Source organism: Hyperolius riggenbachi, chromosome 11 (genome assembly GCF_040937935.1).
Source record: "Hyperolius riggenbachi isolate aHypRig1 chromosome 11, aHypRig1.pri, whole genome shotgun sequence".
NCBI classification, from domain to species: Eukaryota; Metazoa; Chordata; class Amphibia; order Anura; family Hyperoliidae; genus Hyperolius; species Hyperolius riggenbachi.
In genome coordinates, this window is record NC_090656.1 from 247,169,024 (window position 1) to 247,196,296 (window position 27,273).

A 27,273-nucleotide genomic window follows, 5' to 3' on the forward strand; every position below is an offset into this window, starting at 1 on the left:
CCAGAGGTGTCCCCAGTATTAGGCAGCCAGAGGTGTCCCCCAGTATTAGGTAGCCAGAGGTGTCCCCAGTACTAGGTAGCCAGAGGTGCCCCCAGTATTAGGAAGCCAGAGGTGCCCCCAGTATTAGGTAGCCAGAGGTGCCCCCAGTATTAGGAAGCCAGAGGTGCCCCCAGTATTAGGTAGCCAGAGGTGCCCCCAGTATTAGGAAGCCAGAGGTGTCCCCAGTATTAGGTAGCCAGAGGTGCCCCCAGTATTAGGTAGCCAGAGGTGCCCCCCAGTATTAGGTAGCCAGAGGTGTCCCCCAGTATTAGGTAGCCAGAGGTGTCCCCCAGTATTAGGTAGCCAGAGGTGCCCCCAGTATTAGATAGTCAGAGGTGCCCCCATTATAGGTAGTCAGAGGTGCCCCCAGTATTAGGCAGCCAGAGGTGCCCCCAGTATTAGGTAGCCAGAGGTGCCCCCAGTATTAGGCAGCCAGAGGTGCCCCCAGTATTAGGCAGCCAGAGGTGTCCCCCAGTATTAGGTAGCCAGAGGTGTCCCCAGTACTAGGTAGCCAGAGGTGCCCCCAGTATTAGGAAGCCAGAGGTGCCCCCAGTATTAGGTAGCCAGAGGTGCCCCCAGTATTAGGAAGCCAGAGGTGCCCCCAGTATTAGGTAGCCAGAGGTGCCCCCAGTATTAGGAAGCCAGAGGTGTCCCCAGTATTAGGTAGCCAGAGGTGCCCCCAGTATTAGGTAGCCAGAGGTGCCCCCCAGTATTAGGTAGCCAGAGGTGTCCCCCAGTAGTAGGTAGCCAGAGGTGTCCCCCAGTATTAGGTAGCCAGAGGTGCCCCCAGTATTAGATAGTCAGAGGTGCCCCCATTATAGGTAGTCAGAGGTGCCCCCAGTATTAGGCAGCCAGAGGTGCCCCCAGTATTAGGTAGCCAGAGGTGCCCCCAGTATTAGGCAGCCAGAGGTGCCCCCAGTATTAGGCAGCCAGAGGTGTCCCCAGTATTAGGCAGCCAGAGGTGTCCCCAGTATTAGGTAGCCAGAGGTGCCCCCAGTATTAGGCAGCCAGAGGTGCCCCCCAGTATTAGGTAGCCAGAGGTGCCCCCCAGTATTAGGTAGCCAGAGGTGCCCCCCAGTATTAGGTAGCCAGAGGTGTCCCCCAGTATTAGGCAGCCAGAGGTGCCCCCAGTATTAGGCAGCCAGAGGTGTCCCCAGTATTAGGCAGCCAGAGGTGTCCCCCAGTATTAGGCAGCCAGAGGTGTCCCCAGTATTAGGCAGCCAGAGGTGCCCCCAGTATTAGGCAGCCAGAGGTGCCCCCAGTATTAGATAGTCAGAGGTGCCCCCAGTATTAGGCAGCCAGAGGTGCCCCCAGTATTAGGCAGCCAGAGGTGTCCCCAGTATTAGGCAGCCAGAGGTGCCCCCAGTATTAGGTAGCCAGAGGTGCCCCCAGTATTAGGCAGCCAGAGGTGCCCCCAGTATTAGGCAGCCAGAGGTGTCCCCAGTATTAGGTAGCCAGAGGTGTCCCCCAGTATTAGGCAGCCAGAGGTGCCCCCAGTATTAGGCAGCCAGAGGTGTCCCCAGTATTAGGCAGCCAGAGGTGTCCCCCAGTATTAGGCAGCCAGAGGTGTCCCCAGTATTAGGCAGCCAGAGGTGCCCCCCAGTATTAGGCAGCCAGAGGTGTCCCCCAGTATTAGGCAGCCAGAGGTGCCCCCATTATAGGTAGTCAGAGGTGCCCCCAGTATTAGGCAGCCAGAGGTGTCCCCAGTATTAGGCAGCCAGAGGTGCCCCCCAGTATTAGGCAGCCAAGGGTTTCCCCAGTATTAGGTAGCCAGAGGTGTCCCCGGTATTAGGTAGCCAGAGGTGCCCCCAGTATTAGGCAGCCAGAGGTGTCCCCAGTATTAGGTAGCCAGAGGTGCCCCCAGTATTAGGAAGCCAGAGGTGCCCCCAGTATTAGGTAGCCAGAGGTGTCCCCAGTATTAGGTAGCCAGAGGTGTCCCCAGTATTAGGCAGCCAGAGGTGCCCCCAGTATTAGGTAGCCAGAGGTGCCCCCAGTATTAGGTAGCCAGAGGTGCCCCCAGTATTAGGTAGCCAGAGGTGTCCCCAGTATTAGGTAGCCAGAGGTGCCCCCAGTATTAGGAAGCCAGAGGTGCCCCCAGTATTAGGTAGCCAGAGGTGTCCCCAGTATTAGGTAGCCAGAGGTGTCCCCAGTATTAGGCAGCCAGAGGTGCCCCCAGTATTAGGTAGCCAGAGGTGCCCCCAGTATTAGGTAGCCAGAGGTGTCCCCAGTATTAGGTAGCCAGAGGTGCCCCCAGTATTAGGTAGCCAGAGGTGCCCCCAGTATTAGGTAGGCAGAAGTGCCCCCAGTATTAGGCAGCCAGAGGTGCCCCCAGTATTAGGTAGCCGGAGGTGCCCCCAGTATTAGGTAGCCAGAGGTGCCCCCAGTATTAGGTAGCCAGAGGTGTCCCCAGTATTAGGTAGCCAGAGGTGCCCCCAGTATTAGGTAGCCAGAGGTGTCCCCAGTATTAGGTAGCCAGAGGTGTCCCCAGTATTAGGCAGCCAGAGGTGCCCCCAGTATTAGGTAGCCAGAGGTGCCCCCAGTATTAGGCAGCCAGAGGTGCCCCCAGTATTAGGTAGCCAGAGGTGCCCCCCAGTATTAGGTAGCCAAAGGTGCCCCCAGGATTACGTAGCCAGAAGTCCCCCCAGTATTAGTTAGCCAGAGGTGTCTCCCAGTATTAGGTAGCCAGAGGTGCCCCCAGTATTAGGTAGCCAGAAGTCCCCCCAGTATTAGGTAGCCGGAGGTGTCCCCCAGGATTAGGTAGCCAGAAGTCGCCCCAGTATTAGGTAGCCAGAGGTGCCCCCAGTATTAGGCAGCCAGAGGTGCCCCCAGTATTAGATAGTCAGAGGTGCCCCCATTATAGGTAGTCAGAGGTGTCCCCAGTATTAGGCAGCCAGAGGTGCCCCCAGTATTAGGTAGCCAGAGGTGCCCCCAGTATTAGGCAGCCAGAGGTGTCCCCAGTATTAGGCAGCCAGAGGTGTCCCCAGTATTAGGCAGCCAGAGGTGCCCCCCAGTATTAGGTAGCCAGAGGTGCCCCCAGTATTAGGCAGCCAGAGGCGTCCCCAGTATTAGGTAGCCAGAGGTGCCCCCAGAATTAGGCAGCCAGAGGTGCCCCCCAGTATTAGGTAGCCAGAGGTGCCCCCCAGTATTAGGTAGCCAGAGGTGCCCCCCAGTATTAGGTAGCCAGAGGAGTTCCCAGTATTAGGCACCCAGAGGTGCCCCCAGTATTAGGCAGCCAGAGGTGTCCCCAGTATTAGGCAGCCAGAGGTGCCCCCAGTATTAGGTAGCCAGAGGTGCCAGCAGTATTAGGTAGCCAGTGGTGCCCCCTGTGTTAGGTAACCAGAGGTGCCCCCAGTATTAGGTAGCCAGAGGTGTCCCCCAGTATTAAGTAGCCTATAAGTACAGCCCTGCTATACCTCTGCAGATATAACTCTGCCATACCCCTACTCTAGCAATTGCAGCCCTGCTATACCCCTGTTTCTGTAGGTACGGCTCTGATCTGTCTTATGTCTGGTCATTCATTGAGCAGCCTTTCTTTTATTCTCACGGTGTGTATGGTTAGAGTGTTTTGCTCATAGACCTCGCACAGTTGGATTCACCTATACAGCACAGCTATCTATAGCATAATGCAGACATCGCCTCCTCATTTTATTGTGTCATGTCGTATAATTAAGCAGTTTAAGAGCTGAAACACTTTGCATACTTGGGCTGGAGGGAGTGGGCCAGTATTACTCATTGTATAAAACAACCACACACTCCTCTGTAGTAAGTCATTTGTCACCATGGCTGGAATATGCCCGTTCGTCTCTCAGTCACAGAAAATGGGGCAGGAGGCCCACGGAACGCAGGTAAGCACTCATTTGCTTTTAGGAACAGATGCTGTTTTGGGGCTTATTTAACCACTTCACTGCTTAGTGTTTTTTTCCCCTTATGGACCAGAGCAGTTTTCACATTTCAGCACTCCTCTCATTTATTCCCCAATAACTTTATCACTACCTATCACACCAAAACAATCTAGATCTTGTTTTTTTGCCACTAATTGGGCTTTCTTTAGGGGGTACATATTGCTAAGCAATATTTTATTCTAAATGCATTTTAACGGGAATAAGAAAAATGCAAAAAATGTATTTCTCAGTTTTCGGTCATTATAGTTTTAAAATAAAACGTTCTGAGGTGGATAAAACCGACCCATTTTATTTGCCCATTTGTCTCGGTTATGACAACGCTTACATTATGTCCCTAGAACAGTTTTTGGTGACAATATTTTATCTGGAAATATAAGTGCATTTTTCTGTTTTGCGTCTGTCACCAATTGCACGCCCTTATTTGCAAAAGTAACAGTAATTTATCCTCATGAACTACATATTAAAAAAACTTCCCTAAGGTAACTATGGGAGATCTAAAAGTCATTTTCAGGAGTAGGAGGATAGATACAATTGTTTATCTCTTCACTTTGTCTTCACTTTAAGCCAGTTTCTTCAGAATGGAAACACAGAAAATCCATGCCACAGCTACAAATCACCACCAGAATATCCTTCTTTATTTCAGTGCCGTCTCTCCAATCATTCATAACATCCTTTAGAGATTGCTGAATTGGCAGGGACTGAAATTAAGCAATGTTCTGCTGTGTTGACAGTTGCTTGGCATAGGTATTGATTAATCATTTTCCTTATCAGCCACAAATCAAGCCTTGCGAGAGACTTGAGCTGAGCAGACTTGTATTGTCGCTAGATACAGCAGCAACTCGCAGGTAGCTATGCATGCCTAATGCTGGGAATACACGATGAGGTTTTTTTTGGGCAGATTTACTGGTTGATCGATTTTCCGATGGTTTTTCAGTAAAACAATCAAAATCATATCAGTCCTGCCAGAAACTATCTATTGAGCCGTCTATCTGCCCAAAAAACACATTGTGTATTCCCAGCATAAGACAGATGTGTAACTCCTATAGATAGATGCATGCCACTTCTCATTTGTCCAGTGCCGGATCATCCACAATGCAACTTAGGCAGTTGCCTATCGCCTGGAGAGAGACTAGGGGCTTGGTTGATGCAAGCCCTTAGCCCCGTAAATCTTACCAAAAAAGTCAGGTGACCATGGTGGCCCCAACGTTTCTACTTGCCTAGGGCTTCATTCCACCTTAAAGTGGACCTGAACTCTTGCACAGGACAGAAGGAAAACATAGAGAAATGCACCCTGTATGTATTTAGGGTCTGATTCACAAAGCTTTTCTGTTAAATTATCTCACGGTATTTGTTAACTCACAATTTATATCTCTTTAAATGACTTAACTCATGGTTTAGCTCTCCTTATCTAACTTAACTCATGATTTACCTCTCCTTATTTGACATAACTCATGGTTTAGCCAGGGGCGTAACTAGAAATCCCCGGGCCCCCCTGCAAAAAAAAATCCCCCCCCCCTCCCTAGGGCCCGCTCAGGGACTTTTGGGGGCAGAAGGGGTCGCAACATAAGAGGAGAGCGTGGCTGCAGATCGGTGGGGAGGGGGGACATACCCCCCTCCCTCACCTTGGGCTCTCCTCTCTGCGCTCCCCTCCTGCAATCATTGGCGGGCGGCGGCAGGATAACACATACCTCCTTCGCCCTGGAGGTCTCCGATGTCTAAGAGCTTCATGCTACTTCCTGTTTACACAGGAAGTGACATGAATCACTTACTGATCGGAACCTCCGGCGCGATGGAGGCATGTGTTATCCTGCCGCCGCCCACCAATGATTGCAGGAGGGGAGCGCAGAGAGGAGAGCCCAAGGTGAGGGAGGGGGGGTATGTCCCCCCTCCCCACCGATCTGCAGCCACGCTCTCCTCTTATGTTACGCCGGTGGGTTTAGCTCTCCTTATTTGACATAGCTCATGGTTTAGCTCTCCCTATTTGACATAACTCATGGTTTAGCTCTCCTTATTTGACATAACTCATGGTTTAGCTCTCCTTATTTGACATAACTCATGGTTTAGCTCTCCTTATTTGACATAACTCATGGTTTAGCTCTCCTTATTTGACATAACTCAGGGTTTAGCTCTCCTTATTTGACACAACTCATGGTTTAGCTCTCCTTATTTGACATAACTCATGGTTTAGCTCTCCTTATTTGATATAACTCGTGGTTTAACTCTCCTTATATGATATAACTCGTGGTTTAGCACTACTTATTTGACATAACTCATGGTTTAGCTCTACTTATTTGACATAACTCATGGTTTAGCTCTCCTTATTTGACACAACTCATGTTTTTTAGCTCTCCTTATTTGACATAACTCATGGCTTAGCTCTTTTTATTTGACATAACTCATGGTTAAGCTCTCCTTATTTGACACAACTCATGGTTTAGCTCTCCTTATTTGACATAACTCACGGTTTAGCTCTCCTTATCTATTGACCTCATGAATTATCTCTCCTTATTTGTTTATCTCATGCATTTTCACTCCTTACAGGTAAGGTGAAAAATAAGTAACCTTTGTGAATCAACCCCTTCGAGAGTTTAGCCTGTCTAATTCCCCCTCATCTGTGACTAATCACCACTGTAATTTGATCTCTCAGCTGTGTCAGCTCAGGAATCTCTTCTGCCATGGCAGAGCAGCTAATTTGTAAACAAAGGATGGTAACCCTAGGTCTGCTTCCATGAGAGCAGGAAGTAGACACAGTTCAGATTGATGACAGGATTTGTATCAGCTGTAACAAAGAAATGTTTTTCTCTTGTATCATGCTGGTACCTCATGTGAGGAAGTTGTGTTTTGTGTTGTCTGTGGAAGAGAGAGCAGCTCAGGGGTCCTGTGGTGAACCAGGAGAATCTCCCAAGCGGCCAGGAACCAGAGAGGACTTGCTGTAACTCAGAGTTGCGAGGCCCTGGACTGTGGACTGTTGTTTTTCTCCTTCAGGTGGTCGTGTGGACTTGTCAGATACTGGATGTTGGGACTGATGAGGACTTCACCTATTGGGACTGCTGTGGGATGGGATCTGTTGTGCACCTCTTGGACTTCTGCTATTTGTGGAGCTACTGGGACTAGACGTGTGTTTATTTTCCTGTGAAGCTGGGAATTAGGACTCCTTGGTTAGGGGGATCCGTAACACTCCCTTGTGGATTGTATAGCAATATTTTGGGCCTGTTGTGTGAGCTGTGTGCCCAATAAACACCCTACTATACAATAATACAATACAATAACATTTCTATAGCGCTTTTCTCCCATAGGACTCAAAGCACTTATGCTCTCTCAGATTCAGTAATTAGTTGGATGAAGTATTCACACAACAAAAGTTATATTTCTGCAAATGCCAAACTGAACAGGTGGGTTTTCAGTCTGGATTTAAACACGTCCAGGGATGGAGCTGTCCTGATCTGTTGAGGTAAGGAGTTCCAAAACGTAGGGGCAGCATGACAGAAGGCTCTGGGACCAAAAGTTTCCAAGTGGACTCTACTAGTCGGGTTTGTTTTACTCTACTGCTATGCACTGTCTCTCTTGGTTGCGTTGTCTCAGAACTGCCACAGTTGATGTTCATAAGTCCATCACCAGGAGACCACTGAAGAGTAATGCTGTGTCTGGCACGTCAGCATGGAGGAAACCAAAGCCAATGCTCTCCTCCAAAAATATTGCTGACCATCTACAGTTTACTAAAGATCATGTGAACAAACCAGAAGGAAACTGGGAGAATAATTTGTGGATGGATAAAGCTAAAATAGAACTTTTTTTGCCTGAAATGAGAAGCATTACATCTGGAGAAAGAAAGACACTGCATTCCAGTATAGAGTTGTCTCGAGCCTTCCGATTTTGCGAACCTCGAACGCGAACTCGCGAAAAAAGTTTGCGAACTTTTGAACCGGCCTAGACTTCAATGGGCAGGCGAACCTTCAAAACTACAAACATTAATTGTGGCCACTAAAGTGATAGAAAAGATGTTTCAAGGGGTCTAACACCTGGAGGGGGGCATGGCGGAGTGGGATACACGCCAAAAGTCCCGGGGAAAAATCCGGATTTTACGCTCAGCAGGGTTTAAGGGCAGAAATCACATTTTATTGCTAAATTGGAGGCCTAAAGTGCTTTAAAATATCTTGCATGTGTATACATCAATCAGGGAGTGTAATTAGTGTACTGCTTCACACTGACACACCAAACTCACTGTGTAACACACCGCAAACAGCTGTCTGTGTAGAGACGGCCGTGCTGGACTGGTGCGCACCATGGCGAGAGTGCAGGCGATGGCGGTTTTCAAGCCAATTTGGTCGGGCTGAGGTAGCTCAATGATAGAACAACAGTGACTGAGTGTCCAGCTGATCGAATTTGGTCTGTCCACAATGAAGCAACGACCTTATTATCTTCTTGGGCCAGGTGTGCTCCCCAACCCCAACACACTCATATAGCCGTGGGTCATTGCTTCTTTGTGATACGCAAGCCCCTTCACCGCGGCAAGGTAATGATCACGTAGAGGAATGGGCACATGTACATGCCTTTTGTTTTGTTGTTGCAGCCGCAGTACAGCCAGAAAAATTAGGCAGGCATGTACACGCACCAGAAAAATTATTTTAGCGGCCGCTGCTAGCAGCAGCCTTAAAAATTCAGGAATCCACCTGGAGTCCTGGACCCTGTTTGTGGTGGAGGAGAAGGCAGTCAAGCGGCCTGCAGGCAGAGGTGCTGTGTGGGGAGCGACTTAGTCTTGGGGCAGGCAGTCACAGTGTGCAGGCAGAGATGCTGTGTGTGGGGACTGACTTAGTCTTCGGGCAGGCCTGAGAGTGCTTTTCAGACCAGGCATCTGTGGTCAGATGGACCCTTGATCCAACGCTGTGTGCCAGAGATGTCACCACTTGCCTTTCAACATCACGGTACAGTTTGGGTATCGCCTTTTTTGAGAAATAATTGCATGATGGTATCTTACTCTGCGGTGTGTGGCTTTGCTTTTGTGTGTTGCTTTTCCTCAGGTGGTCATCCCATTGCAGTTTGTGCTTTGTAATCATGTGCCTTCGTAAGGTAGTAGTCCCTACGAGGGTCTTGGTTTTTCCACGGCTCAATTTTCGGTGGCAGAGAGTACAGATGGCATTGCTCTCATTTGAGGCAAACACACAAAAATTTTCCACACCGCTGAGCCCTGGGATGATTGCACTTTGGTGATGGCTGCCAACGGAGTGTTAAGTGGGGTGCCAGAATCAGAGCAGGAGGAGGAAGATATGTGACGCTTCCGTGCTGAGGAAGATGAGGTGTTCTGTGTTAAATAGTCAACTACGTCCTGACAATATTGGGGGATGATGGCACATGCCTTCTTCTGAATACTGTAGTATGGTCGACGAGGGCTGCACGAAATCATGACAGCGCGACCTCGAACAGACCTGCCAGGTGGCCTGCCTCTGGCTCTGCCTCTACTGATGTCCGTATTGGGGGGATGAAGTGAAAGGTATGCACTGACTTGACTAATACGATGTGCGGTTACACAGGTGCAGTGAAAAGGTGACTGCTGGTACAACAATGTGCGGTTACACAGGTGCAGTAAAAAAGTTGCAGTGACTGCTGGTACAACAATGTGCGGTTACACAGGTGCAGTGAACAGGTATGCAGTGACTGGTATTATATAACACTGCGTGCTGTCACGCAGGTGCAGTGAACATGAACAGGTATGCACGGTCGGACTGGTATTACAAATGTGCAGCTGTCACACACAGGTGCAGTGAACAGTTATGCAGTGACTGGTATTATATAACACTGCGTGCTGTCACACAGGTGCAGTGAACATGAACAGGTATGCACGGTCGGACTGGTATTACAAATGTGCAGCTGTCACACACACAGGTGCAGTGAACAGTTATGCTGTGACTGGTATATAACACTGCATGCTGTCACGCAGGTGCAGTGAACATGAACAGGTATGCACGGTCGGACTGGTATTACAAATGTGCAGCTGTCACACACACAGGTGCAGTGAAAGGTAGGCACTGAATGTGCTGGGCCTTGCACAGTATAGCAATTAGTAAGGGCCAGCTGCGACACACAGGGCTGTATAATGCAGTGTCAGTGGCACAAAAAAAAAGACTTCTCAAGAACATTAGCTCTGAAAAAAGCTCTTTTTGTGGTGCTTTTCAACAACAAATATCAGCTGGGAGAAAGCTACAAGAGCCTAACTAAGCTTCCCCATCTCTACAGCAGGTTCCCCTCCCTTCTCTCACTACTGCAGCAACACCGAGTGAGATAATGGCCAACGCAGCTGCCTTATATAAGTGGGGGGGGGGTGATGAATGATACCGAAATCGAGATGATTAGCGATTCTGTATAGTTCCGCAAAGAAGAGCGGAATGACATTTTTTTCTTTTTAAACGTACAACAGATGTCTTTCCTTCTCTCTGAGTGAATACAAACCCATCACCCACATTTAATTAACTTGTTCAAAAGGATTCCTTGCTGGCCAGTGACACCGAGGTGTGAAAGCTCTCCAGCAGTAACCAAATGGCAAGTGTTACTGCCTTTTGAAGAGACAGGATAAACTCAGCATGAGACCAGACTGCCTGACTCCGTCAGGAGCAGAGAGAAAATGAATGCTGTATATGATTTTTTGCCTATTTACGGAATATAGTATCTAGGATAGTTATGAGAGTTGTAGCATTGGGTTTGTAGTGTCTTGCTGAATCTTTGGATACCAGTCTTGAGGGGCAAGGGGTACACTATAACCAAGTTATTAAACTTCTCAGGAACTGGACCCTCTACCCTAATCAAGTCTGATGTCATAGGAATTGTCATTATCTGAGGAATATTCATCCGCCCAAATATGACATGTATAGCTTATGAGTTACAGAGTTTTACAGTTTAAGCTCAACATCCTCCTAGAGGAGGTGGACTGTCATTGGTGGGTAATTCAGAGGGGGCAGGCGTTGCTACACCCCAAACCAGCTTCATCAAAAGCACATTGCCAGCAGGTGGACTTCAGTCCTCCATTTTAACATCATCTGGATTACACCTCGACCTGCTGCTGCTAAGCAGAGGACCATGTGGTTAGCAGCCATCTTGGAACTGTAACCTCATCGAGAGCTTAATGCGCAGGTGCAGTATGAAGTTTTCTTGTACTGCGCCTGCGCAGTAAGCTCCTGATGACGAGCGACCATTATTCAGCCAGTATGACAGCCTCTATATACCTCTCGCTTAAGGTTCATTTTAACCACTTAAAGGGAAGGTTCAGGGTCGCTACAAAAAAAAAAAATTAAAATCCACATCCACTTACCTGGGGCTTCCTCCAGCCTGTGGCAGGCAGGAGGTGCCCTCGGCGCCGCTCCGCAGGCTCCCGGTGGTCTCCGGTGGCCGACCCGACCTGGTCAGGCCGTCGGCCAGGTCGTGCCTCTTCTGCGCTCCATTGTGCGTTCCACGCCGGCGCGCTGACATCATCGGACGTCCTCCGGGCTGTACTGCACAGGCTCAGAACTAAAGTAGTTAAGAAAAGGCTAAAAAAAAAAACCTTATTTTCCCGAGCCTTTAACACTGCCGAAGGGTCAGTGCAGGCAGGGCCGGATTTGTACTCTTTACCACCCTAGGCCACTGTCACCAGCCGCCCCCCTTCAGTATAGGAAGCGATATGACCCCTCCCCTCTTCCCTCTAGTATAAGTAGCCTGATGACCCCCCAAGTATAGGTAGCCAGATGACTCCTCCCCCTTTCCCTCCAGTATAGGTAGCCAGATGACCTCTCCCCTTCCCTCTAGTATATGTAGCCACTAGCCAGATGACTCCTCCCCACTTTCCCTCCAGTAAAGTTATATAGGTAGCCAGATGACTACCTTTATCCCCCCCCCCCTTCCAGTATAGGTAGCCAGCTCGCCATCACACCACAGCAGCCATCCATGTCATTCATTTCTTAGCTCATCTCCAGTGCAGAAGCTTCCTCTTCCCCTCTTCTGTCTCCAATGCCGTCCAAGTACATAGCCACCACCCACAATGCAAACGTGCACAGAGAGCAAGATGGCTGCTGCACAGACAGCTAGCAGCAGAGTACCGCGGTCATACGCTCACCTGATCTCCCTACATTGCAGCATTTGCAAGCTTGAAAATGTTGCACCAGTTTAGCCTGCTGCTTTGGTGCCCTTGCTTCTGTGGTGCCCTAGGCCATGGCCTAGGTGGCCTAGGCCTAAATCCGGCCCTGAGTGCAGGGTCATAGCACTTTGAGTTCCCGGGGAGAAAAGTATAATAAAAATTCTCTTTTATAATATTATTATTATTATTGTTATTATTATTATAGATGTTGAGCAAGTGTTGACCTATTTTCAATGTTTCCTGGAAAGTGCCCTCCCCTGCTCCCCCCTGAGGCTGCCTGGTGTTTACACACAGAATAAGAAGCGCACTTGCTTGGCTGGGGCGTTCGTGCGTCTGTGTTTACGTTGTCGTCGTTCTGCTGAACACCCATTCACTAATAACATCTTTCCACCATAATCTAATATGGAGACGTTTAAAATGCTACAAATTTCAGATACTAAAAAAGGGAGTAGTCCGTCAGCCAAGTTATTAATTTGATTTATAGTTGTTTGGAATCTGTAGACATCCACCCACACCTCCAAGTGAAGGTTACAGTGGGGGAGGGGTTTGTGATTGTGACACAACTGCAATATGTGTCCTGTTGTTCAGATAAACTGCCTGGGTTTTACGCATTCTCTGCCATTCTCAGTGTCATGTGATCAGTTCAGCAAAGGCTAATCACTGGCAATCATTCTCCGCAATCTGGTTCAATATATGAAGATACACTGCTGCTGTAATGATGAACGTAAACCTGAAGTGAAAATAAACTGATGAGATAAACGATTGTATCTATCCTTCTACTCCTAAAATTAACTTTTTTTTTTAGATATTCCATGGTTTTATTTTATGTTTGAACATTTACAAAGCAGATTTAATGTTTTAATGTGTCTGCCCAATGTCAGTCTATAAAGAGTCCCAGAGCTAAAATATATGAACTATTGACCTTTCTTATCTATTCCCTGCAGTCAGAAGTTGTCCTCTGCAGGAAAAAGTTGTATGGCTGTAATTCCTCTTCAGAGAGAAACTGTCACTTGCGGAGCTGAAGGTTAACGCTTTCCAGCAGTAAAAGAAGAACGGGGACATAACCTAGTTATTTGTATGCTTAGCATTGTGTTCATCTTATGTCACCTCGGTTACACTTTAGAATACATTACAGTAGACATAAGGTAAAACATTTATAACTTTTGAACTGTGCTTGTGGATAAAGTTACTGAGAGTTCCCTGGACTGCTAGAAGATCTCACCAGTCAATAGAGAAACAAGGCCAAAGGGGTCACTAGAAGGGCTGATACTAGTGATGTAGCCAAATATCACATTTTGAGTTTTTTAAATTTCGAATGCGAATGTCTTTAAAAAATTGCGATTCTGCTATTCGCAGTGTGCTCCATACACTTAAATGGCAGGCGAGCGGCTGCCGACTTTAGCTGTTAATAGCAAAGTCCCCTTACATGCTAGAAACACCAAATTTGCAGGATACATTTATATGCATATTAAGCATCCTGGCGGTAACCCCGAACGTAGTTCGGGGTAAGCCGCGCAGGAGGTTTTCTCAGGCCCTGCTGGGCCGATTTACTTAAACCAATCAGTGCCAGGCAGCGCCGAGGGGTGGATCGGGACTCCCAATGACGTCACGAGGACGCTGACGTCATCCCGCCCCGTCGCCATGGCGATGGGAGGGGAAGCCCTCCAGGAAATCCCGTTCTTTGAACGGGATTTCCTGATCGGGGATCGTCGAAGGCGATCGAAGCGGGCGGGGGATGCCACTGAGCAGCGGCTATCATGTAGCGAGCCCTGGGCTCGCTACATGATTTAAAAAAAAAAACAAAAGAAAAACTGCTGCGCTGCCTCCTGGTGGAATTTTTTAAATTTTTTATACCGCCAGGAGGGTTAATGTTTATAAACATGTTTAAATACAGGGGAATGTGAAAGCTTGGCCAAGCTAAGGCTAAGCAGCATACTTTTTACTGTATAAATCATTGGTTGTTACGATAAAAAATGTCAGTTACATATATCATATAGGAGACACACACAGCGATATTTGAGAAGTTAAATTCCGTTTATTGGATTTACAGAAAGTGCGCAATATTTGTTTAAACAAAATTAGGCAGGTGCATATATTTGGGCACTGTTGTCATTTTATTGATTACAAAACCTTTAGAACTAATTATTGGAACTCAAATTGGCTTGGTGAGCTCAGTGACCCCTGACCTACATACACAGGTCAATCCAATTATAAGAAAGACTATTTAAAGGACTTATGAGTCCAAATAAAAATAAAAAGTTAAGAACCTGAATTAAATTTGAATGCACGGAGGACGCCATCCGTGCCATGCCGTTCCGCCGGGTCCCCGCAGTTCAATAGTCCCACCAGCCCGGGTGGGGCTCTCCTGCCTCCACTAAAATGGCCACCGGAGCTGGCCGCGGCTGCGCGGCTTAAGGGCCTCCCCCCAATCCACTCTACAGGAGACAGCCCACGAAGGCAAAACAAATCGGCCCACCAGGGCCTGAGAAATCCTCCATGGCGGCTTAGCCCGAGCTCAGCTCGGGATTACCGCTGAGGAGGTTAAATAGGAGCTTTTTTCCGCCACCTGCTGCCACTGATTGATTCAGGAGGGGAGCCCCGCTGAGGGGAGAACCCGAGGTGAGGGAGGGGGTGCGACTCTCCCCCACCCCGCCGATGTGTGGCCATGATTTTCCCTCATGCTGCAACCCCTCCTGCCCCCCAAAATGGCCCTGAGCCCCCCCCCCTCCCACAGGTGCAGGGGCTGCGGCCCCTATTGTTACATCACTGCCTCTTGTTCCTCTTGCACCCAATATTCCCCTCCACACACCCTGCACATTTGGTGTTTCTAGCACATAAGGGGGCTTTGCTTTCAACCGCTATATTCAATGGCCGCTCTCCTGCCATTAAAGTCTATGGGAAAAATGCAAATGCAAATTTATATTTTTAAAAAAAAATGTGCGTTACACGTGCATTTCGAATACCCCTTGTTCACTGCGAACTATTCACCGTCAGAACAGTTCAGCCCATCTCTAGCTGACACTGCTATTACAGCTCAAAAACTTTGGTCACATGATAAGAAGACCGGTTTCTTTAGAGAAATTCTTGAGGAAATTCTTAATGAATGGAAAAATCGAGGGCAAAAGAAGAAGAGGATGGCAGAGGCTAAGATGGATAGACAGCATATGTGACGCACTGAACATGGCTATGCAACAGCTGAAAAAAGCATGCATATTGTTACGCAGAGTTGCAGTCAACTGAATGAATGAGGAGGAGGAGGAGTCAATTAACTGAGTACTTAAATTAAGTACAATTAACTGAGGATATAATGATAATATTCACCTACCCTCCCCCCCCCCTCCCCCCCCCTATAAGTACAATTAACTGAATGATAATATTCACCTAATTAGCATTTCATGAGCCTTTTCCGGCGATTCTGGAAGTGATTTTAAAATGTGTATGCTTTTTGCCTGTGATTGTAATAGGGATTTGGGATTTTAATTCTGATTGGTCCTTTCCATTGATTATAATTTTTTTTACGGTTTGCAGTAATTTAAAATCTCACACAGATTGCTATGAGTAGCAATTCATGATTTGCCAGCACTTATATACTTTGCATTGAAACACAAACGCTCCCAAAATCCTGCATGTTCTGCGACTGCGATTTTGCTAATCCCATTCGCCACTGTGGAATTTATCACATTTATTTACGCTGGCAGAGTGTTTAGGGAAATCGCTAGCGATTTAAAGCGCCCGCTTAATGCTCAAAAAAGCCCTCTAGTGGCTTCCAGCCCTCATATTGCGGTTTATAACTACTGTTAGGTACATAGCACAGCTGTTCCAGTCTGTCATTTTATTTATTTATTTATTCAAGTATTTATATAGCGCCGACATATTACGCAGCGCTGTACGCAGAGTATATTGTTTTGTCACTAACTGTCCCTCAGAGGGGCTCACAATCTAGTCCCTACCATAGTCATATGTGTATGTATGTATCATGTAGTGTGTGTGTCGTACTCTAGGGCCAATTTAGGGGGAAGCCAATTAACTTATCTGTATGTTTTTGGGATGTGGGAGGAAACCGGAGTACCCGGAGAAAACCCATGCAGGCACGGGGAGAACATACAAACCTCTTGCAGATGTTGACCTGGCTGGGATTTGAACCGGGGACCCAGAGTTGCAAGGCAAGAGCACTTACCACTATGCCACCGTGCTGCCCTGTCATCCTAACAAATAATAGCCCAGGAGTCTGCTTCCAGGTGCCGAGTGCGCAGGAGCAGAGACATTTTTTCAAACAGGCCTAATTGACTAGTGTAACATAGCGGGATGTATGAATCTGATATGAGCATGCTTCTGATTGGATGCAGCTATAGGGGGTTAATTAGCGTAGTAGCGCGACCATGCTAATGCACTATCACGTGGCCTTTTAAAGTATCAGGCGTTGCTAAGAAACGCACGCTATGATGCAAGTAGCGTGAGTAGTGTGTGATTTAAAGGACACCTGAGGTGAACATAAACGGATGATAAAAACAATTGTATCTGTCCTTCTCCTAAAAATGACCTTTTTTAGATATCCCACAGTTTTAGTTTTAATTTAAATCTAGTTTTTAAGTTTTTACTGTTTCATTGACCCTTTTTATCTCTTTCCTGTTCTCAGAAGCCATTTACTTACAGGAAAGTGTTTTATGGCTGTAATTACTTATCAGTGAGGGGTATGCTACAGTCCGACCCGATCCCGACTTGGACAGAAACTGTTACTTGCATACCTGATGTTTAACTCTTTCAGGTAGAGAAATAAAAAAAGGAACACGATTCTGGTTGAGCTCCATGGACGTGTGGTTGAACTCGATGGACGTATGTAACTATGTAACATAGTGATTTGTGTGCTAGGCACTGTACATCCACATGTCTATCTCATCATGTCACATGTCACCTCGGGTATCCTTTAAGTCGCGCTACTATAGTGTGCGTCAAGCAATTTAACTCGCACTGCTGTAGCACATTAATGTTGATGAATCAACTCCAATGTGTTATAAGATGGCCGTTAACGGTAAATCATTTTCTTCAGATGCGATCATTCGATTGATTGTTCCCATAAACGGGTCGATAAGGGCACTTTCTCTCTGCAGATGCGATAGAAAATTCCAATATTCTGTATTTCATCCAACCATGGAATCATTTCACGTTCATTCTCTCCACATACTGCATGGTTTTCTGTACAATACGATTGTAAAAATCTAATAGGATGATCGCATCTGAAGAAAATACTGTACAGTTAAAGGAACACTATCATGAAAATCGTAAAATTTAAAAAACTTGTAAACATATACAAATAAGAAGTACGTTTCTCCCAGAGTGAAATGTGCCATAAATTACTTTTCTCCTATGTTGCTGTCACTTACAGTGGGTAGTAGAAATCTGACAGAACCGACAGGTTTTGGACTAGTCCATCTCCTCATGGGTGATTCTCAGGGTTTTGCTTAGTTTTAAAAGCACTTAGTGAATGGCAGTAGCTCTGAAATATGTTCAGCAATCAGGGAGGCTGACCAGCATCATTGTATAAATCCTTTTTCAGGGAATGTCTTTATAAAGAATAAAAGCCTTGCTGAAAATCCCCTATGGAGACATGGACTAGCCCAAAACCTGTCACTTCTGTCACATTTCTACTACCTACTGTAAGTGACAGCAACATAGGAGAAAAGTAATTTATGGCTCATTTTACTCTGGAAGAAACATGCTTCTCACTTGTTTATGTTTACATGTATTTTACATTTTATAATTTTGGCGATAGTGGTGCTTTAAAGAGGAACGTTAACCAAGTATTGAACTTTATGGCAATCAGCTGGTAGTAGCTGATATCCCCTTTCCTATGATAAATCTTTTCATTTTCTCAATTAGATCATCAGGGGGCTCTGTGTGGCTGATATTGTGGTGAAATCCCTCCCACAGTGTGATGTCATGACCATGGTCCTGACGGTTTGCTGTCTGTGAACCCTGTTGCATTGTGGGAAATAATAGCTTTTTCAAATTGCCAATCAAGCAGAATCTCCCTCTGTGCATAGAACTCTCAGAATTGAATATCCCGTACTGGTCACCTGGCAGGACTAAAGCCTCATTTCCAAGGACTGTTGATAGGCAGTGAAATGCCTCTCAAACGCTCACAACTGCTCGCTACTGCCTGGTAACTGCTCACTGCTGCCTGGTAACTGCTTGTTGCTGCCTGGTAACTGCTTGCTGAGCACACAGTTCAACAGTCCATGGAAAAGAGTTCACAAGATGCCACCGCCAGTGATAAATGTCAGAATATATATCAGGAAGAGGAAAGATTTGACAATGGGCAAACACTGACTAAATAATCTATAAATGATTATTATGTTATTATTATTATTATGTTATTTTCACTACAGCTCCCCTTTAAGGGAGCCTGAACTTGCCCAAGCGTCACCCCCTCCTGATAAATGCCGCTCATCCTTGTCTTTGCAGGATAATGTGGCGACGACAGACAGCGGGATCCCTATTGGACAAGTGAAGAACTCGCTGACCGTCGGACGCTGCGGGCCAATTCTCATGCAGGATGTCTTCTTAATGGAAGAAATGGCTCATTTTGTCAGGGAGCGGATCCCCGAGAGGGTGGTGCATGCCCGAGGAGCTGGTGAGACCATACATGATACAATGTGATTGTACAATCTTAATGCACTCTTACCAGGATTTGTGTATTATGAGGACTGACAGGTTGAAGATCATTTAAAAGCAACCCGAGGTGAGAGACATATGGAGGCTGCCATATTTATTTCCTTTTAAACAATACCAGTTGGTCCACCCATGATGCCGCCTGAACAGCTTGCGTCAAGAGGTGTCTTCCTCGCTCCACTGCCTCCCTATCCGCCGCTACCTATACTGGGGGCACCTATACCTGGCTACCTATACTGGGGGCACCTATACTTGGCTACCTATATTGGGGGCACCTATACCTGGCTACCTATACTGGGAGCACCTATAGCTGGCTACCTATACTGGGGGCACCTATATCTGGCTACCTATACTGGGGCAACTATACCTGGCTACCTATACTGGGGGCACCTATACCTGGCTACCTATACTGGGGGCACCTATACCTGGCTACCTATACTGAGGGCACCTATACCTGGCTACCTATACTGAGGGCACCTATACCTGGCTACCTTTACTGAGGGCACCTATACCTGGCTACCTATACTGGGGACACCTATACCTGGCTACCTTTACTGAGGGCACCTATACCTGGCTACCTATACTGAGGGCACCTATATCTGGCTACCTATACTGAGGGCACCTATACCTGGCTACCTATACTGAGGGCACCTATACCTGGCTACCTATACTGGGTGCACCTATAGCTGGCTATCTATACTGGGGCACCTATACCTGGCTACCTATACTGGGGGCACCTATAGCTGGCTACTAGTGTTGGGCGAACAGTGTTCGCCACTGTTCGGGTTCTGCAGAACATCACCCTATGCGGGTGATGTTCGAGTTCGGCCGAACACCTGATGGTGTTCGGCCAAACCGTTCGGCCACATGGCCGAACTAAGAGCGCATGGCCGAACGTTCCCCGAACGTTCGGCTAGCGCTGTGATTGGCCGAACGGGTCACGTGGTTCGGACCCGAACGCGCTCTGATTGGCCGAACTGTCACGTGGTTCGGGTAAATAAATACCCGAACCACGTCATATCTCCGCCATTTGTCTGTGGGTTTAGCTTTGGGTAGGCAGGCAGGGTAGTTCGCGCTCCAGCCATGCTAGCCAGGGTCCCCCCAGTCATTGTGTCGCTGCTGGGAATAGTAGTACACTGCTCGCTCAGCCACACTATATAGCATTCTGTTTACTGCCACTCTGTGTCTGCTGGGAATAGTAGTACAGCGCTCGCTCAGCCACACTATATAGCATTGTGTTTACTGCCACTCTGTGTACCTCGCTCAGCCACACTATATAGCATTCTGTTTACTGCCCCTCTGTGTCTGCTGGGAATAGTAGTACACCGCTCACCCGCCACTGTATAGCATTGTGCTCTGTGTCGCTGCTGGGAATAGTGGTACATCGCTCAGCCACACTATATAGCATTGTGTTTACTGCCACTCTGTGTACCTCGCTCAGCCACACTATATAGCATTCTGTTTACTGCCCCTCTGTGTCTGCTGGGAATAGTAGTACACCGCTCACCCGTCACTGTATAGCATTGTGCTCTGTGTCGCTGCTGGGAATAGTGGTACACCGCTCAGCCACACTATATAGCATTCTGTTTACTGCCACTCTGTGTACCTCGCTCAGCCACACTATATAGCATTCTGTTTACTGCCACTCTGTGTCTGCTGGGAATAATAGTACACCGCTCACCCGCCACTGTATAGCATTGTGCTCTGTGTCGCTGCTGGGAATAGTGGTACACCGCTCACCCGCCACTGTATAGCATTGTGCTCTGTGTCGCTGCTGGGAATAGTGGTACACCGCTCACCCGCCACTGTATAGCATTGTGCTCTGTGTCGCTGCTGGGAATAGTGGTACACCGCTCAGCCACACTATATAGCATTCTGTTTACTGTTCTGTGTCTGCTGGGAATAGTAGTACACCGCTCGCTCAGCCACACTATATAGCATTCTGTTTACTGCCACTCTGTGTACCTCGCTCAGCCACACTATATAGCATTCTGTTTACTGCCACTCTGTGTCTGCTGGGAATAATAGTACACCGCTCACCCGCCACTGTATAGCATTGTGCTCTGTGTCGCTGCTGGGAATAGTGGTACACCGCTCACCCGCCACTGTATAGCATTGTGCTCTGTGTCGCTGCTGGGAATAGTGGTACACCGCTCACCCGCCACTGTATAGCATTGTGCTCTGTGTCGCTGCTGGGAATAGTGGTACACCGCTCAGCCACACTATATAGCATTCTGTTTATTGTTCTGTGTCTGCTGGGAATAGTAGTACACCGCTCGCTCAGCCACACTATATAGCATTCTGTTTACTGCCACTCTGTGTACCTCGCTCAGCCACACTATATAGCATTCTGTTTACTGCCACTCTGTGTCTGCTGGGAATAGTAGTACACCGCTCACCCGCCACTGTATAGCATTGTGCTCTGTGTCGCTGCTGGGAATAGTGGTACACCGCTCACCCGCCACTGTATAGCATTGTGCTCTGTGTCGCTGCTGGGAATAGTGGTACACCGCTCAGCCACACTATATAGCATTCTGTTTACTGTTCTGTGTCTGCTGGGAATAGTAGTACACCGCTCGCTCAGCCACACTATATAGCATTCTGTTTACTGCCACTCTGTGTACCTCGCTCAGCCACACTATATAGCATTCTGTTTACTGCCCCTCTGTGTCTGCTGGGAATAGCAGTACACCGCTCACCCGCCACTGTATAGCATTGTGCTCTGTGTCGCTGCTGGGAATAGTGGTACACCGCTCACCCGCCACTGTATAGCATTGTGCTCTGTGTCGCTGCTGGGAATAGTGGTACACCGCTCAGCCACACTATATAGCATTCTGTTTACTGTTCTGTGTCTGCTGGGAATAGTAGTACACCGCTCGCTCAGCCACACTATATAGCATTCTGTTTACTGCCACTATGCGTACCTCGCTCAGCCACACTATATAGCATTCTGTTTACTGCCACTCTGTGTCTGCTGGGAATAGTAGTACACCGCTCGCTCAGCCACACTATATAGCATTGTGTTTACTGCCACTCTGTGTACCTCGCTCAGCCACACTATATAGCATTGTGTTTACTGCCACTCTGTGTCTGCTGGGAATGGTAGTACACCGCTCGCTCAGCCACACTATATAGCATTGTGTTTACTGCCACTCTGTGTACCTTGCTCAGCCACACTATATAGCATTGTGTTTACTGCCACTCTGTGTCTGCTGGGAACAGTAGTACACCGCTCACCCGCCACTGTATAGCATTGTGCTCTGTGTCGCTGCTGGGAATAGTGGTACACCGCTCACCCGCCACTGTATAGCATTGTGCTCTGTGTCGCTGCTGGGAATAGTGGTACACCGCTCACCCACCACTGTATAGCATTTCTGTACTGCCACTGTACTGCTGCCAGTCAGCGTGTACTTTAAGGATAAGTGAAATGAGGAAGAAATCCGGTGTAAGAGGGAGGGGCAAGGGAAGAGGTGTTTCCCCTGACGGTTCACGTACAGGCCACAGGGGAGCACCCAAGAAAACCCACTCAATACCGCCCATGTTGTCCAGGACAACAACCCTCACAAATCCAAAAGAACAGGACCAGATAATTACTTGGATGACCTCTCAAGCGTCCAGCAGTGGGTTAAGCAGCACCAGCACATCACGCACGAGGTCTGAGTCCTCAGCCAGTTACAAGGAGCCAGTGGGCACAAAGCTGACACAACCGGCAGCGACACCACGCACACAACTGCCAGATAACCAGTCCGATGAATTACCTCAGGACACAATGGGGTATTCGCAGGAGCTATTCCCAGCCCAACAAACTTCCACCTTTCAAAGGTCAATGGAGGAACAGCCAGAAATGTTGTGCCCGGATTCACAACCATTAACTGTGGGAAATGCACCGCGCACTGAAATACAAGGCGAGTCCGAGGAGGACTCGGAAACCCAAATCCCAGAGCAAGTTGGGCAGGAGGGGTTGCAATTGCAGGAGGTCGGCCGACAAGATCTGGAAGACGACGTTGGAGTGAGCTGCGCAGAGGTTGTTCTGGGGAGCTCTACTCCACGGCGGCGGCCCCCCACAATGACATATGACGAGTTTCAGGAGATGGAAGAGGAGGGTATGGACAATGTGGACAGAGACCCAGATTTTGTTTGTGAACGAGAACATCGCCGTCATAGCAGCAGCACAGATGAGTCTGTTGAAGAACCCACTGCTGCACGAGTTCGCCTTGTGCCACAAGGTAGGCGGCGCGCAATTTCAGGCACCACAAGCGTGGAAGTTCAAGTGAGAGGCAAAAGAGGCGCAAACAGAAATCGCCAGCAAGGCAGGTGCTCCAAAGTCTGGGCTTTCTTTGAAGACTGCACTGAGGATGGTACTATGGCGATTTGCAAGGTGTGCAAGACCCGCCTGAGCAGGGGGAAAAAGTATTAACAACCTCTCCACCACCAGCATGAGCCGCCACATGCTATCCAAACATCCCACTCTGTGGGCAAACGCGGCAGGACAGGGTACCAGCAACACTGCCTCCCTTGAGGTCATCAGACTCACCACCAGACCCGCCTCAGCAGCAGCAGTAGCCCAGCCATTGCGTGGTTCACAACATTCACAAACATCAGACGCTGACACTGTCACTTTCCGGAGTAGTGCTCTTAAGGTCTCCCAGTGTTCATCAAACACAACAACCAACAGCCCTTCAGTGTGCAGCCCTACGATTCAGTTGTCTGTCTCGGAGATGTTTGATCGCAAGAGGAAATTGCCAGCAAATGACCCCCGGGCCGTGGCAGTAACAGCCAGCATAGCCAAGCTTCTGGCCTGCGAAATGCTGCCATATCGAGTGGTGGAGACAAACAGCTTCAAGGGCATGATGTCAGTGGCCATCCCACGTTACGTGGTTCCCAGCCGCTACCACTTTGCGCGCTCTGCAGTGCCTGAGTTGCATGAGCACGTGGTCAGCAAAATAACCCGAAGCTTGAAGAATGCCGTTGCCTGCAAGGTTCACCTCACCACTGACACCTGGACGAGTGCGTTCAGCCAGGGTCGATACATCTCCCTTACTGCGCACTGGGTGAACCTTGTGGAGCCTGGCAGCGATTCCTCACCTGCTACGGCGCGGGTGGTGCCCACGCCGCAAACAGCTGCACCGCCGTCCCTCCCACTGGATAACAACAGCAGCACCTACCTCTCTGACTCCTTCTCCTCCAACGCATCTCAAAGCTGTACCTCATCCGGAAACGCTAACCCAGCAGCAGTAGGATCGTGGAAGCAGTGCAGCACAGCTGTTGGCATGCGTCAGCAAGCGTTGCTGAAGCTGATCTGCCTTGGGGATAAGCAGCACACAGGGGAGGAAATTTGGAGGGGAATAAAGGAACAGACGGATTTGTGGCTGGCACCGCTGGACCTGAAACCGGGCATGGTTGTGTGTGATAATGGGAGTAATCTCATTCACGCTTTAAGGTTGGCTAAGCTGACACACATCCCTTGCCTGGCGCACGTGATGAACCTAGTAGTTCAGCGGTTCCTGAGTACATACCCAGGCGTGGCCGATCTTCTGTTGAAGGTGCGACGAGTGGCCAAACATTGCAGAAATTCCAGTACTGCTTCGGGGGCACTCGCCAAGATGCAGGAGAGCTTCAATCTCCCCCACCATCGCTTGCTGTGTGATGTCCCTACGCGCTGGAATTCTGCGCTGCACATGCTAGCCCGCTTTTGCGAGCAGAAGAGTGCAGTGGTCCAGTACATGACGGCGCAGTACCGAGGCGCATCCGGACAGCTGCCAAGCTTCTGTGGATCCGATTGGGCCAACATGTTGGACCTCTGCCAAGTCCTCCAAAATTTTGAGCAATCCACGTTGCTTGTGAGCAGTGACAACTCTTCAGTCAGCATTACCATACCACTGCTGTGTTTACTGAAGAGGTCAATGTTGAAAATCAAGGAAACAGCTGTCATGATGCAACTGGGGGAATCTGAAGGAGAAAACGATCAGCGTGATGGTACCAACATCAGGCCATCCGCATCAGGAAACGCTGGCCCCAGCAGCTATGACGAAGAAGAGGAGGAGGAACAGCTGGAGTTGGAGCAGGAATTTCCTGCCACCACTGACGAGGGCCAGAGCGGTGCACGTTGGACTTCCACAATTCAGCGCGAATGGTCAGCAGAAGCAGACCAGGAAGAAGGTGATGACTATGATGCATCACAACAACTATCACAACGCTCACAAGAGGATGATGAGGATTCTGGCAGGACTCTGGCACACATGGCTCAATTCATGCTAGACTGCATTGAACGCGACCCACGCATTGTGCGCATTCTGGACAACACCAATTACTGGGTTTATACCCTTCTGGATCCACGGTACAAACACAATGTTCCAAAACTGCTTGAAGAAAGAGTCAGACAGGTCAAAATGGAAGAATACCAGCAGGCCCTTGTGGAGACTTTAGAGAGGAGATTGACATCCTCCCCCTCCTCTAGCCAGTTGTACGCCGACAGACTGACTTCCGCAAACCCAGGACGACCAGGAGGGCAGCAAACAACACAAGCCGCAGCTAGTGCCCAAAAGGGAATGATATCGGCAGTGTCCTTGGAGTGGGAAAATTTTATGACACCCATGCAGCAGCAGCCCACAGAACAGCAAGCATGCAGATCCACCTCCAACACCGATCGCCTGGAGAAGATGGTCAAGGACTACATGTCAGATGGCGTAGCTGTGTCGAACAATCCATCTGCACCCTTCAACTATTGGGTATCGAAGCTAGACACCTGGCACGAACTGGCAATGTACGCAATAGAGGTGCTGGCTTGCCCGGCAGCCAGCGTTATGTCGGAACGCTGTTTCAGTGCTGCCGGAGGCATCGTCACAGATCGGCGTATCCGCCTCTCCACAGAAAATGCAGACCGTCTGACTCAAATTAAAATGAATCAATCCTGGATTGGAAACGACTACGCAACACTCCTGGACCCCAACCAAGTAACATGAACAATGACCATCTGTGATGGGTTAGCGTTTCCGGTCCCTGTTTATTGAACCTCTCATCTTTATTACATTTATGACTGCATGGCGGCAAAAAGCATTGCTATATCCGCACGCTATTTGTCCTCATGCAAGGCCTGGGATGTTGTGTCTCAAAAAGCGTGGCCTTCTCCTCCTGCGGCTCCTCCTGTTCCCTCACGTGTGCTGCTGCTGCTGCTGCTGGGTTAGCGTTTCCGATCCCTGTTTATTGAACCTCTCATCTTTATTACATTTATGACTGCATGGCGGCAAAAAGCATTGCTATATCCGCACGCTATTTGTCCTCATGCAAGGCCTGGGATGCTGTGTCTCAAAAAGCGTGGCCTTCTCCTCCTGCGCCTCCTCCTGTTCCATCACGTGTGCTGCTGCTGCTGGGTTAGCGTTTCCGGTCCCTGTTTATTGAACCTCTCATCTTTATTACATTTATGACTGCATGGCGGCAAAAAGCATTGCTATCCGCACGCTTCTTGTCCTCATGCAAGGCCTGGGTTGTGTCTCAAAGCGTGGCCTTCTCCTCCTGCGCCGCCCTCCTCCTGTTCCATCACGTGTGCTGCTGCTGGGTTAGCGTTACCGGTCCCTTTTCCTGGAACCTCTTCTCTGTATTACATTTATGACTGCATGCCGACAAAAAGCATGTTACCTGTGCAAAGAAACATGACATTTTCCGCATTTTACAATCAATTTTCTCAAAAACTATAAGCTCTTTTTCAAATATTTTTTTTCCTCTTGTACCCACTCCCAAGGTGCACATACCCTGCAAATTTGGGGTATGTAGCATGTAAGGAAGCTTTACAAAGCACGAAAGTTCGGGTCCCCATTGACTTCCATTATGTTCGGAGTTCGGCGCGAACACCCGAACATCGCGGCGATGTTCGGCGAACGTTCGCGAACCCGAACATCTAGTTGTTCGCCCAACACTACTGGCTACCTATACTGTGTGCACCTATAGCTGGCTATCTATACTGGGTGCACCTATACCTGGCTACCTATACTGGGGGCACCTATACCTGGCTACCTATACTGGGGCACCTATACCTGGCTACCTATACTGGGGCACCTATACCTGGCTACCTATACTGGGGCACCTATACCTGGCTACCTATACTGGGGGCACCTGTAGCTGGCTACCTATACTGAGGGCACCTATAGCTGGCTATCTATACTGGGTGCATCTATACCTGGCTATCTATACTGGGGGCACCTAAACCTGGCTACCTATACTGGGGACACCTATACCTGGCTACCTTTACTGGGGGCATCTATACCTGGCTACCTATATCTCACAAGTTTGCTTCAGGCAGCAAAAAAGTCTAGAACCGGCCCTGGTGGTAGGGATGGTCAATTACTCAGCTATGTAGAGGAAAGGCTCTGGGTATAATAGAGGCTCCCTGGTCCTCTCTCTGTGCCCCTGTTCCCCTGCTGTCCCTCAGAGGTTCTTGCATTCAGGAATGCCTTCAAAGCTGGATGCATCCACTCGTCTTTGTAAGCATTCTGGAGCATGCGTACTCCTGAAGCCAGGTAGGTACAACAAAGAGTGCGGAGTCGGCACTGCTGCAAACTTGTGCTT

The 27,273-nt window shown here is 48.6% G+C and overlaps 1 protein-coding gene across 1 annotated transcript in view; it reads left to right on the top strand.

The window, feature by feature from the left end:
• Positions 1-3,805: 3,805 nt before the first annotated feature.
• Positions 3,806-27,273, top strand: part of LOC137538916 (catalase-like) — a 74,261-nt gene continuing 50,793 nt past the window's right edge. The window contains exons 1-2 of the mRNA XM_068261348.1: positions 3,806-3,884; positions 18,505-18,673. Coding sequence (XP_068117449.1) covers positions 3,819-3,884; positions 18,505-18,673 — 235 coding nt within the window. The 5' untranslated portion in view covers positions 3,806-3,818. The remainder of the gene's footprint in view (positions 3,885-18,504; positions 18,674-27,273) is intronic.